The sequence below is a fragment of the Octopus sinensis genome, linkage group LG12 (genome assembly GCF_006345805.1).
Source record: "Octopus sinensis linkage group LG12, ASM634580v1, whole genome shotgun sequence".
In the NCBI taxonomy this organism is placed as follows: Eukaryota; Metazoa; Mollusca; class Cephalopoda; order Octopoda; family Octopodidae; genus Octopus; species Octopus sinensis.
In genome coordinates this window covers 66,501,299-66,516,298 of record NC_043008.1, presented here as the reverse complement: position 1 = coordinate 66,516,298, position 15,000 = coordinate 66,501,299, and the positions used below count along the sequence as shown (strand labels likewise).

At 37.7% G+C, this 15,000-nt stretch overlaps 1 protein-coding gene across 3 annotated transcripts in view; it reads right to left on the bottom strand.

Moving 5' to 3' along the window:
* The window catches only part of LOC115217861 (death-associated protein kinase 1), a 337,561-nt gene that overhangs the window by 155,328 nt on the left and 167,233 nt on the right, over nucleotides 1–15,000 (bottom strand). For all 3 annotated transcript variants that reach the window (XR_005001521.1, XR_005001520.1, XM_029787571.2), the window contains exons 5-7: nucleotides 8,536–8,611; nucleotides 5,067–5,216; nucleotides 1,892–1,937 (exon numbers count right to left, since the gene is read on the bottom strand). Coding sequence is in view for 1 of the 3 variants with exons in the window: in XM_029787571.2 (XP_029643431.1) it covers nucleotides 1,892–1,937; nucleotides 5,067–5,216; nucleotides 8,536–8,611 (272 nt within the window). In the remaining 2 variants the exon portion in view is untranslated. The remainder of the gene's footprint in view (nucleotides 1–1,891; nucleotides 1,938–5,066; nucleotides 5,217–8,535; nucleotides 8,612–15,000) is intronic.

Sequence of the window (15,000 nt, the reverse complement as noted above, 5' to 3'; positions counted from 1 at the left end):
TCACAACTTGAAATATAAATACACACTACTAGCTTAATATAGATTACTCTCTTTGTTATTAAAAGCAACAAACTACAGCATGTATGCATATATATATATATATATATATAGAGAGAGAGAGAGAGAGAAGTTATAAAATTTATGTTGACTATTACTAAATTTTGTCTGATGGTTTGTTTAACCACAAGAGGTGAAGAAGCAGTCAACCAAAATTCAAAATCTCAATCCAAAAAATTTTATGTAAATTTGATGTTAACTTTTAGGATTCAGCTTCCTATCATTAAACAAACTTCTCTCAAATTTGCTTTGTATATGTGTGTGTGTATAAATATGTATACATATGTATGTGTGCATATATATATATATGTCCTTTACAATATGTATTGAGTACTCCTCTGTCATTTGCTTGATACAAATCAATCTACCTACATACACAGACTCATATATGCGACTCTATAAATGTTCGTGTATGTATGTATGCTTATATATATATATACACAGATATATATGCATATTTATATATATATATATATATATATATATATATATACACATACATATGTGTGCGCATGTATTTATGTATAATTGCAAACATACTTATTCTAAATTATAAAGTTTAAATTCACTTCTTTGTTAATCATTTTGGTTAGTAGTTGATTTTTTTTTCAATTTCAAAATCTTTAACATTTTTTTTTTACATTTTTGTTTGTAAATTTATTTTGAAGTAGAAACTTCTCGTTATAGAACAATCACAGATTAAGGGTCGGGGGGAAAACAAAAAAAAAACGAGAAAAAAAAGAACAAAATGGGAACACTTTTTAGTTTTTATCACAAGATTTGATGGCACCAATTGTCACCAAATTAATTCTACAGTGGCAGTAATTAGTTGAAGACATACGAATTGTTTTTTTTTTGTTGTTTGTTTCTTTTTTTTTTTTTTTTTATATATAATGTGTGCTACTGCCATGCTGAGAAGTTATTCCATTCGTTAAACGATGTGTAAACATTATAAAAAAATATATACACCTGCTCATAATACAATATAATATATATATATATTTATATATATATATGTATATATTTATATATATATATGTATGTATATATATATATATATTTATATATATATATATATATATATATATATGTATGTATATATATATATATACACACACATATATGTGTATATATATATATATATATATGTGCGTATATATATATTTGTATGAGGCAGAGTGCTTGTGTATGTGTGTAGGTGAAAGTGATTGTACAGTGTACAAAACCCAATAATTCAATATCTCTATTATAATAGTATATTTGGGTTTTAAAGAAAGACACAGAGGAATACTTAAGAAAATGTTTTGTTTTTCTTGTTGGTTCACCATTGATTATTTTGTTTCTTTCCTCTTTTGACAAGCTGAAGGCCCTAATGTCCTTTGTTCATTCCTTCTAGATTTCAGGAATAACAACAACCAGCTGTTAATCTCAACATCGAATGATGTTCTTTTGAAATGTGCATATATATATATATATATATATATTTGTCCTCTTTTAAAATTTCTCTTATAAGACAAAAAAATGAGCAACTGCTTCATGCAGTTGATTTTGTTTCTTTTTCCAGAACACTGTGTCAGGTGGAAAGATATTTTGACAGTGCCAATGATGACAACGAAGAAGATGATGAAGAAGAAGAAGACGAAGAAAAAAAAGAACAAAAATGGCCCATCAATCGATCGTCTTTTTCCGCAAGATACCAACCACTGAAGCGAGTACAGCCAGATCATTAGAAGTACAAAGCAAAAGTAGATGTAAATGCATAGAGATTTGTTTTTTTTTTTTACTTTAGATGGTTCTTCTTCGTACTGATGTCAAGACTGAAATCTTATCTCACCTGTATCCATGGATGACTCATACAGTCTGTAGCACTGGCTCGTTTCCTGTCATAGTGAAGAAGAAAAGAAAGGGAGAGGTTATAAAAAAATAGCCTTTTTAAAACAATGCAAAAAAACATGCAATGACAAAAAGAAAGAACAACATAATCCTAAAGGTCTTGGTCACTGATTACTGCTCCCATGAGGCTCCAAGTTCAAGATCATGCTCCACCACCTAGTCCCATGTCTTCCTGGATCTAGCTCTATCATAGGTTCCCTCCACAGTTACAGATCGGCGTTTCTTTACATGACTGTCCTGGTCCATACACATCACATGACCATACTAGAGCAGTCATCTCTCTTGCACACATCGGATACCTCTTATGCCTAACTTTTCTCTCAAGATGCTTACACTCTGTCATACATGCACACTGACATTGCACATCCAGCAAAGCATACTGGCTTCATTTCTTTCAAGCCTACGCATGTCCTCGGCTGTCATAGCCCATTTCTCACTGTCATGTAGCATAGCAGTTCACACACAGGCATCATACAATCTGCCTTTCACTCTGAGGGAGAGGCCCTTTGTTGCCAGCAGAGGTAGGAGCCTATTCTTATTCTCACAGCTATGCTCTTGAAACATCCCTCTCCGCTACTAACTTGGTCACCTAGATAATGGAAGCTATCTACCTCTAGCTTACCCCACTGGCAGTTGATGGAGTTTATTTTCAGTACATTTTTGGTATTTATTGTACCTGTGCATCTTCCACACACAAAAGCTATTTTCCCTGTCAACCTTCCTCTTATGTATCCATAATTTACACCAGGTACATCTTATGGAGTTTCTACCTATGCCTTCTCTACAGATCGAGCAGGGCCATCTACCTGAAGGGATTTGTAATTTGTCTGCCTTCCTACTTACTGAGATTTTAGTTTTTGCTAAGTTAACTCTACCAGAAATATAGCATCAGTGGTGGTGGTGGTGGTGGTGGTGTGTGTGTTTGTGTGTGTAGATAGGACAAAATGGAATAAGCAGGGGAAAGAGACTTGGGACAGAGAATTACTGATGAGGTCATGGAGTGTGATGAAAGAACTTTGACAGATAAACAAACTAAAAACAATATGAATAAAAACTAAAATGAAGATCAAATAAATAGTGCACATGTTTATATGTGTTTGATGATGTTTATTACACTATTTCATATCTGTATATGGAATTTGTAGCTGTGATACCAGTGCCGGTGGCGCGTAAGAGAACCATCCGAACATGGCCGTAACCAGCCCCGCCCTGACTGGCCTCCATGCCGGTGGCACGTAAAAAGCACCATCCGATCATGGCCGTTGCCAGCTTCGTCTGGTCTCCGTGCTGGTGGCACATAAAAAGCACCATCCAATTGTGGCCGTTTGCCAGCCTCGTCTGGCACCTGTGCCGGTGGCACATAAAAAGCACCCACTACACTCACGGAGTGGTTGGCGTTAAGAAGGGCATCCAGCTGTAGAAACTCTGCCAGATCAGACTGGGCCTGGTGCAGCCTTCTGGCTTCCCAGACCCCAGTCGAACTGTCCAACCCATGCTAGCATGGAAAGCGGACGTTAAACGATGATGATGATGATATATATATATATATAATATATATATATATATATATATATATATAATCAATTAAGGAAACACAAGATGGATTTGGTATTATTCTTTGTTGCATATGACAGTTGTTTCGACCCATCTTGCGACTGTCTCTTATGGGTGGGATGCTGTGTATCATAATGTGTTGTAGCAATTTTGCAGTCTGGGTCACATCAGGTACATTCATGTGGAATTCCTGAATCAGATCCAACTGAAATATACCCCAACTGTGGATGACACTAGGTAACCCAACAAAGGTGTCAAGCTGGCAGAAACGTTAGCACGCTGGGCGAAATGCTTAGCAGTATTTCGTCTGTCTTTACGTTCTGAGTTCAAATTCTGCTGAGGTCGACTTTGCATTACATCCTTTTGGGGGTTGATAAATTAAGTACAGTTGCATACTGAGGTTGATCTATTCGACTGGCCCACTGCCCCAAAATTTCAGGCCTTGTGCCTAGAGCAGAAAATAATGCTTTACTCAACACACTGACATATATCCATCAGTCCAAAATTACATGTATATTTTATACACACACACACACATATATTATCAACCACATATACTTAATGTACACACTTTGTGTATTTGCTGGTAGGCTGTGATTTGGCAGGGTGCAGAATACTTGACTCTCAGGTGTTTTAACACCTGCTGCTTTCAGAGAGTATTCTCCACCATGTCAAATTACAGCTTGCCAGCAAATACACAATGTGTATATGCTAAATATATGTGGCTGATAATGTTTAGTACACCAGTGCCACTTCAATTTCATATTTGAATATATTTTTATATATATATGTGTGTGTATGTGCATTTAAAATCTTTAAAAGCCAGGAGTGCTATTCAACCTTTATTTTTAATCTCTTCACCCTCACTCACATTAAAAATTACTATAAACACCTAAGCAGCATCACTGACTAATATTAAACTTTATCTGTCCACTTATCATCTGATCTAAGTAGCAATGTTCAGTTGAATTATAATTACGCATTTCAATGCTGGATATTAAAAACAATAAACATAAATTGATTAAGACTTGTTTTTAATTCTTACTAATTTTGGCACAGGGCCAGCAAATTTTGAATGGACTGGGAAGATCTATGGCATCAGTCCTAGTACTGAACTGGTACTTATTTTATCAACCCCAGAAAGATAAAAGACAAATTCAACTTTGTTGGGATTTGAACTTAGAATGTAAAGAGTCGGATAAATAGCTGCTAAGCATTTTATCCAACATGTTAATGATTCTGTCAGCTCACCACTTTTAAACCAGTTTTTAATAAAAATGCTTTTGCATTCCACCATGAGAAAATAAAAACAAAACTAAAAAAAAAAAATGAAAAGGACCTCTTATACACTCATAGGTTGTTATATATACTAAAGGTTGTGAGTTTCACAATAAACTGCTTGATTGGTGTGTTATTTTACAGGATACCCTCACCTCTGAAGGAGAAAAAGCAGAGTTGATATTGGTTGGATCTGAATACTGGATGCAAAGAGCTGGAAAATATAATATGATTCTGCCAATTAAATCACCTTGAGTAATCGGGATGGACATTTAAATAATTACCTGGGATTTTTCACTAAGAGTTTATCAATAAAATCCTTGGCCAGTTTACTTGTGGTCTCAAAATAATCCTCATAATCATAGTCCACTGACGTGATGTTCTGGTAGGTTTCTTGAGGTGAGTCGCCAAGGAATGGCGATGTTCCACTTAATCTATGAAAGAAAGAAAAGAAAGACAATTAAAAGGGATAAATGTAAACATATTTCAGAAATATATACTCCTGTAGGCATGATATTTCCACTGCAGAGCTGAATTCTAAGATTCATCTGTTTTGTTTCCTCTACACACCTAAGGAACTTGTGCTCCTGTGAGGATGCAATGATAAAGTGAACGCAGTATGATGTAAGGAAGAAGATCTCCCTGTGTCCTTCACATACTCTTTTATTTGTTTCAGCCATTTGACTGTGGCCATGCTGGAGCACCGCCTTTAGTCGAGCAAATCGACCCCAGGACTTATTCTTTGTAAGCGTAGTACTTATTCTATTGGGATCTTTTGCTGAACTGCTAAGATATGTACTTATTCTATCGGTCTCTTTTGCTGAACTGCCATATATACATATATACGACGGGCTTCTTTCAGTTTCCGTCTACCAAATCCACTCACAAGGCTTTGGTCGACCCGAGGCTATAGTAGAAGTCACTTGCTCAAGGTGCCACGCAGTGGGACTGAACCCGGAACCATGTGGTTGGTAAGCAAGCTACTTACCACACGGCCACTAATAAAATCCATCCCTGTACTCTTCAGAAACACAGGTATTTTATGAACTGACTTTTGTACCCTTGAGATGCCGACGGCATGTTTATAAATGTATCCCTGTACTCTTCAGATGCACAGGGATCTTATGAATTTATTCCTGTACCATAGAGATGCTTAGGGATTTGACAAATTCATCCCTATACCCTGCAGACACAAAGGAATTTTCCTGAATTTATTCCTGTACCCTTCAGATTTTTAAGGCTTTTATAAATTTATCCCTTCAGATGCACATGGATTTTAGGAATTTATTTCTGTACTTTTCAGGTGCTTAAGGCTTTTATAAATTCATCCCTATACCACTTAGATGCACAGGGATTTTAGGAATTTATTTCTGTACACTTCAGGTGCTTAGGGCTTTTAAAAATTTATTCTTGTACCCTTCAGACACAATGGGATTTTATGAATTTATTCCTGTAGCCCTCAGATGATTAGAGATTTTATAAATTCATTTCTGTACCCATCAGATGTTTACAGCATTTATAATTAATCCCTGAATTGAACTGGGGGTGAACTGAATTGTCAGTCCATGACTATATACAAACAGTGCAAAAAACCATTTGCTGGTATGCCCCGAGATGCATAACACATACAGTGAATATGTGCAGTTGATAATGTTTACAACACTAGTGCTGTTTTTAATTCACAATTGAATTTATCCTTGTTTGCATCATCAGAGCACCCCAGCAAATGGTTTTTACACTATTTGTATAGAGACATAGATTGTTGATTCAGTGTATCCCCAGTTTGATTCAGGTACATGGTATTGCTAAGACACAAAAATGGCAAAATATCAGTATCCATTGCTCCTGAATGGGATTAGGGGCGAGTTGTTTCACTTGTCTATAACTTTCAGGTGTTTTAACACCCAGCGCTTTGAGGGAGTCATTCTCACCGCATTGAACCACAGCGTAATGGTGAACAAGCAAAGCATACACATTGAGTATGTTTAGTTGATAACATATCCAGAATAATTTCTTATTTATTTATTTCCCACATGGGGCTAAACATAGAGGGGACAAACAAGGACAGACAAAGGGATTAAGTTGATTACATCGACCCCAGTATGCAACTGGTACTTAATTTATCAACCCCAAAAGGATGAAAAGCAAAGTCAACCTCAGCGGAATTTGAACTCAGAATGTAACGGCAGACGAAATACCGCTAAGCATTTTGCTTGGCGTGCTAATGTTTCTGCCAGCTCACCGCCTTTCAGAATAATTTCTGTATCCCTGCTCACCACTACCAGGACAGAGATTGCTGTCTGCAAGTGCAAGCCCTGTAAGTCAAGAGTGGCTGTTCCAACACATCACCCTCATGATCATCTGGAACAACACCTTTTCCGTTTTGTCTGCCGGTGCCATGAGAAATATTTCTGTATTCCTATAAATCATACATTATTATTATTGGCACGTAAAAAGCACCATCCGTTCGTGTCCGTTGCCAGCCTCGCCTGGCCCCCATGCCGGTGGCACGTAAAAGCACCATCCGTTCGTGGCTGTTTGCCAGCACCGTCTGGCACGTAAAAAGCACCCACTACATTCGTGGAGTGGTTGGCGTTAGGAAGGGCACCCAGCCATAGAAACACTGCCAGATCAGACTGGGCCTGATGCAGCCTTCTGGCTTCACAGACCCCAGTTGAACCGTCCAACCCATGCTAGCATGGAAAATGGACGCTAAATGATGATGATGATTATTATTATTATTATTATATCAAGGGACAGGTGTGGCTGAGAAGTTTGCTTCTCAATCACATGGTTTTAGGCTACGTTTCAATGCTTGGGACCTTGGGCAAGTGTCTTGCTGGCACAGCCCTGGGCCAATGACCAAAGCCTTATGAGTGAGTTTGATAAAGGGAAACTGAAAATAAGCCCAGTGTGTGTGTGTGTGTGTGTGTACCTCGTTTTAACATCTCATGACCGTTGTAAATGAGCTTCCCTGTCATATACACATGTATTTGACTAAATCCTTATCTTCAAATTTTTTTTAGCCCAATTTAATTATAAACCACTGCCATTTGCACCACCACCACCACCGCAACAATTTTTTTTTTATCTGTTATTAGTTTTATCAACTTCAGTTTTTTATTATTATCACAAACATTTAAAAGAAAATTCTAAAAAAAAAACAAAAAAAAAACATTGATTAGTAGTTTGGGTAACAGTAGTAACAGGTGACAGTTTTCAGTAGATATCAAACACAGCAAAATCAGTGGTTGTGGTGGTGGTGGCAGGAGTGGAAGTGCTGATAGACTAATAGGTGAGGGAGTAGTAGTAGTGATGGTGGTGGTGGTGGTAGTGGGGGGGGGTGAAGATAGCACTAGTAGGATGGTAGTAAGTGGGGATTGTAATAATGATGATGGTGGTGGTGGTGGTAGTAGTAGTAGTAGAAGTGGTAGCGGTGATGTTAGGGCGAAGGTGGAGGTGATAGTAATGATAGTAGTAGTATTGGTAGTGGTGGTAGCAGGTATGAGTGAAGATGGTGATGAACTAGTAGAATTGTTGATAGCAAGTGAAATGGTAGTAGTAGTAGTAGTGATGTTGGTGACAGTAGGAGTAGGGTGATACCAAGGGGGGGGTGTTAGTTGTAGTGGTGATGATGGTGTAGTAATAGTAGCAGCAGTAGCAGTAGTAGTAGTAGTAAGTAACAAAGTGAACAAAAAACAAAAATAAGAAACGACAACAAAAGTAAAAACTTTGGCAGAGATCAATACTTACAAAATATAGGTTATCACACCAACACTCCACATGTCTGTAGCAAGTGTGAGAGGTTCATAGCTGACAACTTCAGGAGCTGGAATTAAATATAGAGATACACATACAATTAAATGAATAAAGACATATACGATATTCCATTTTTATATTTATACATATATATATATATTCTTTTACTTGTTTCAATCATTTGACTGCGGCCGTGCTGGAGCACTGCCTTTAGATTAACAAAACAACCGCAGGACTTATTCTTTGTGAGCCTAGTACTTATTCTATCAACCTCTTTTGCAGAACTGCTAAGTTTTGGGTATGTAAACACACCAATGTCGGTTGTCAAGAGATGGTGGGAGGACAAACACAAACACATACATGTGTATATATATATATATGTATATGATAGGCTTCTTCCAGTTTCCATCTACCAAATCCATTCACAAGGCTCTGGTTGGCCCAAGGCTATAGTAGAAGACACTTGCCCAAGGTGTCACACAGTGGGACAGAACCTTGACCCATGTGGTTGAAAAGCAAGCTTCTTATTTCTTTATTGCCCACAAGGGGCTAAACATAGAGGGGACAAACAAGGACAGACAAACGGATTAAGTCAATTACATCGACCCCAGTGCGTAACTGGTACTTAATTTATTGACCCCGAAAGGAAGAAAGGCAAAGTCGACCTCGGCAGAATTTGAACTCAGAACGTAACGACAGATGAAATACTACTAAGCATTTTGCTTGGTGTGCTAATGTTTCTGCCAGCTCACCACCTAAACAATCAATGAACTGATTAAGTAAACCTATCGACAATGAACCTATAATGACTACTGGAAACAGCTGTAAGTCAAATTTACTGCAATAAAGAAAAATATGTACTGGCTATTATCTATACCATGTCTTACATACATACATACATTTATGCCAAGAGCACCATCCGAGCATGATCGTTGTCAGAGAGGCTAACTGGCTTCCATGCCGGTGGCACGTAAAAGGCACCAATCGAGCGTGATCGTTACCAGCGTCGCCTTACTGGCACCTGTGCCAGTAGCATGTGTAAAAAGATTCGAGTGAGGTCATTGCCAGTACCGCCTGACTGGCCCCCGCACCGGTGGCACGTAAAATGTACCCACTACATTCCCGGAGTGGTTGGCGTTAGGAAGGGCATCCAGCTGTAGAAACTCTGCCAGATCAAGATTGGAGCCTGGTGCAGCCATCTTGTTCGCCAGTCCTCAGTCAAATTGTCCAACCCATGCTAGCATGGAAAGTGGACATTAAACGATGATGATGATGATGATGATGAGATACATACTTATTTCAAAAATTTAACAAAAACACAACAGAAATATTACAAAGACATAACAAACAGAAAATTTGGAGCTTATTCTTCATAAGCCAATGTCCAAAAGATCATTACAATTTGGCGCCTTTAACGTTGATATTGTTTACTTTTGGTGGTGCCTGTGGTGAAAAGCTAACAGGACACTGATGATGAAAACAAACACAACAAAATAAAACATACATAAAAACATACAATAAAAAAAAGTCATGCTTCTGCAAGAAAGATTGACATGGAGTAAGTCAAAGGAAAATAAAAATGTCTTGTAGGACTGGAGACAAGAAGACGGATAGAAATTCAGAATAAAGGAAGAAGCAAAGAGAGAGAGAGTGGGAGAAAGGCAAAAGAGAGGCAAATAAAGAGAGACAGAAATAGATGTCGCAACATAACATACATAAGCACAAACTGCACTATATGCATTTATACACACGCATGTATTAGTGTCTACACATATATTCACATACAAACAAGCACATACACACACATTAGTTTTCACAACAAAATCTCAGTCAATACTGATCTCAAAAGCAATAATTGGTAACGACTATTCTCCTCTTTCCAATCAGTAAATATTTTGCTGTTATCCTTAAAATTCCTTTAAAACAAAGAGCCCCAAAATTCACACAAAGTAATGTAGAATGGTTGTACTGTTGACAGTGAACGAACGTTGACAATATTTTCCCCATCTTCTCAAGGGGAAAGGACCAAAAACATGTACCAGTAACAAACACACACTGGAACTGCCTAACGGACTGTAATCATCTTCTAGAGACCCACAGTGTTGTGTTAATGTAAGAGATCACTGATATCCGACGTAGGTATAAGCCCACACCATAAAAGGAATCTGTATATATATATTGATATAATTTATATGCAATATCGTTTCTATTGAAAGGAAATGCAGCCCCTCTCGAAGACCCTGGCAAAGAGGATAGACGGCTTCGATAACAGAGCCCCGAGAACCATCGAGAACATCAGATGGTACCAAGAAAGATCTGCGTGCGAGCACGTATAAGCCTGCAGCCTCCCAACTCATAGCTATCTGTCGCATGCGCTGATACAGGCATGTCCTCCGTCTGCCGCTGATAGGACTTTCCTCTCATTCGACGCAGGCCCCGCACCTGATGGCTGGACGTGATTAGGAAAGATCTCCAGAGGTTCGACGTCACCTTGAAGAATGCAGAAGGTGGCTGGTACAGGACCGCCAGTGCGATTCTACGCATGATGACGTCTCTGGGGCTTCTAACTTGGAACGACCCTCATCCCCGTCAAGAGCGTGAAGCCAAGTGAAGCAGCCAAGCCATTGTTTATTAATTATCTACAAGACAAAAGGGGTTATAAAATGGTGATACACGCAGAAGTTATCTCCCTTGAACGCCGGTTTTAGCTTCTTACAATAAAACACTTAATATGAAAACTAACTGTTAAGTGTTATAGATTTACGTGAATCTAAGAGATACGAGCGCCACTTTAATAAATACTAATATAGGTATTATACGCACAGAGTACTGTACCAATTATCCGGAAATGCCCCGGATTTCCGAATTTTCTGGAAACTGCTTAAATATAAAATTAGCTATGAAATGTAAAAAGCTAAATTCTATTTAACAGATTCAAATAAATACAATTCTAAAGCACGAGCTGTTTGATATCCATTAATCCACGTAAAATTTTTAAGATATATCATAATGTACCATGCATATACGGTACATATGTTTATAAGATAAAAATTAAACGAAGAAAAGAACATGATTTTAGTTAACAAATCCAAAATACGAATTAATACAATTTCAAAGAAGCATATGTTTTTATCTTTATCAATTCACTTACGATTCCAAAGAACAAGACTATTTTTAACACACTATATGCAAATTAACCAACTTCAACAACAGTCTGCTTACTCAATGCAGACTATAGTACATACATTGTATGATCCTATGATAATAATAATCCTTTCTACTGGAAGCCTCAAATTTGGGGTTCGACTTAATCCCTTAACTGGTACTAATTTTATCGAAAGGCAAAGTCGACATCGACGGAATTTTAACTCAGCACGTAATGGCAGACGAAATACCTATTTCTATTTCTTTCTACCCACAAGGGGCTAAACACAGAGAGGACAAATAAGGACAGAAACGGATTAAGTCGATTATATCGATCCCAGTGCGTAACTGGTACTTAATTTATCGACCCCGAAAGCATGAAAGGCAAAGTCGACCTCGGCAGAATTTGAACTCAGAACGTAACGGCAGGCGAAATACCGCTAAGCATTTCGCCCGGCTTGCTAACGATTCTGCCAGCTCGCAGCCTAAATAATAATAATAATAACAACGATGATGATGATGATGAGGAAGTACCAGGCAGTAGCTCTCGTGGTTTCTGATCTTAACTGATTGGAAGTGTTATCATGTACATTGTTTTGTCTTGGCATAAAAGATGAGCTACAGCAAATATTCTGCTCAATACCACAGATTTGCTTGTCAGATGTTGGACCATAACCAGTTGAGCATGTCCCACAGTGGCTGACGATATACGCATCTCTGATCACGAGCAGATTTAGTGGGGGAGCATCATAGCCATGTGTTGAGAAGGATTCTTTGGGGTTTGAATAATTCACCTCTGGAAACATGGGTGTTTCGTTCAATATTCTTAAACAATCCTTATTCAGGGACCTTATGAGCGGGATGGGTACTTGACCAGAAGAAAATTCTAACTGGACCCCACCTGCAAGGTCATGTGCTGTTTATCTTGATATGAGATCACTATGTCGCGCACATATGGTTGTGATGCATGTGCCTAGTGTACCCTTACCAGACGGGTAGTCATGATGGGTATACTGGGCTTCGTATATTTTACCCCAGTGTCACTTTGATGGCATGTACTGTTCTCTCACTCAATAATAATAATAATAATAATGATATTAATACATACAGCACTAAGATGCACTACAAAAAAGAAAAGTAAAGAAAAAAGGCATTAGGCGCAGTGTTGGCGATTTCAGGAAGCATGGAAATTTTGAAGGATGTAGTGTCTTGACAGCTAATAGTCAGTACAGTATTCCCGGATTTCTAGAAGCTGCATAAGAGGTCCGGTTTTACACCCCCACCCACACTATATGTAACAGGAAGATGAAATGAACAGGATTTAATTACTTTTGTGATTAAAGCCAGTTCATTCCTGTTTTAAAAATATCGTTACATGAATTCTGCGTACACCAACAGACTTCCACATGTGTGTCAAGTTAAAGAAGTAATCCAGCTGTATGATGACATGTGGTAGCCAATAACCAACAGGAGCTTTGAAATGTCCGTTATGTGGTCATTATCGAGATGATGTTTTTTATATATACATAGGAGTGGTTCCGGGTTCATTCCCACTGCGTGGCACCTTGAGCAAGTGTCTTCTACTATAGCCTCGGGCCGACCAAAGCCTTGTGAGTGGATTTGGTAGACGGAAACTGAAAGAAGCCCGTCGTATATATGTATATGTATGTGTGTGTGTATATGTTTGTGCGTGTGTTTGTCCCCAACAACATCGCTTGACAACCGATGCTGGTGTGTTTACGTCCCCGTAACTTAGCGGTTCGGCTCGAGAGACCGATAGAATAAATACTAGGCTTATAAAGAATAAGTCCTGGGGTCGATTTGCTCGACTGAAACAAGTAAAAAGAGTAAAAGAGTATATATGTGGCTGTACAGTAACATCAAGATAGCCATTATTACCACATATAGCTATTTAGAAACAGTATTAAAGCTAAAATATGCTATTTGATAGAGGCAAAAAACAAAGCCTTCAGATGCCTCCATACCACCTAACAAAAATTTATTTTAATAAAAAAGGCATTAGGCGCAGTGTTGTTATTTGAATAGAGAGATGCTACTCTAGATGCTGAAGAAAAACTATTTTCTTGAAGAGACTGTTTATTTTTCTAGTTTGTGGGAGAATAGATCTCAAAGAGATTATATGTGAAAAAATATAACTGGGTTTGAAATATTTAAAGCTTTTTAAGTTTTCTTTTTATATCGTTGGTAAGTTTTCAAATATAAGTTAGGTGAATTACTAGTAGAAACTGAAAAACTGATAGAATTACCTCCCTTAGAACAAGACTTGTCACTATTTACCTAGCATCTAACACACACACACACACACACACACATACTCACATACTTCTTGTGACTAACCACAAGTGACTGAAAAGACCTGAGTATATATATATTATCTTTTCTTTTACTTGTTTCAGTCATTAGACTGCGGCCATGTTGGAGCACCAGCTTGAAGGCTTTAGTCGAACAAATCGATCCAAGAACTTATATTTTAAGCCTCTATCGGTCTCTTTTGCGTTAAATTACGGAATAATTTCAGATTTTGTCACAAGGCCAGCCATTTTGACGCCAGAAGCAGTTCGATTATAGCGAGCCCACAGTTCAAACACGTACTGATTTTATCGACCCCGAAAGGATGAAAGGCAAAGTCGACCTCGGCGGGATTTGAACTCAGAACGTAAAGACCAGACGAAATGTCGCTAAGCATTCTGTCTGGCGTGCTAACGATTTTGCCAGCTCGCCGCTTTAACAAACAACAATATTGTGGAGGGGTTTGTCGTTTAGATCAGTGCTTCTCAAACTATCTGATGCGGCGTACTGGCAGTCCCCACACCCCAATGTGCCAGGGACCGGTAATATTTCTTAGGAATATTAATTTATACTGCAATCAATGAATATAATAAAAGTTGACAATTTAAAAAAAAAATCTTATATTTGTTTTGTAAACAAATACTACAATATTTTTACGTTTATATATTCGTTTTGCAAGATCCTTGATGTGAATACGTGTTGAAACAGATATTGTTGTATTTAGGGACGGTCATCTTGCCAGTTTAGCCAATAAAACACACGCACTATATATTTGGTGTTAATTTGCTTCAGCTTTATTTATTATAGTTTTTACTTTTTTTGCTTTTATTTTAAAAACTTTTTTTATGATTAATGTAAAAAAAATAAAAATAAAATAAAGCTGAAGAAAAATAACACCAAATATAGAGTGCGTGTGTTTGATTGGCTAAACTGGCAACATGACCATCCCTAAATACAACAATACAATATTTTAGAAGCATTTTATAATGTTGCTTTCTTTTCTGG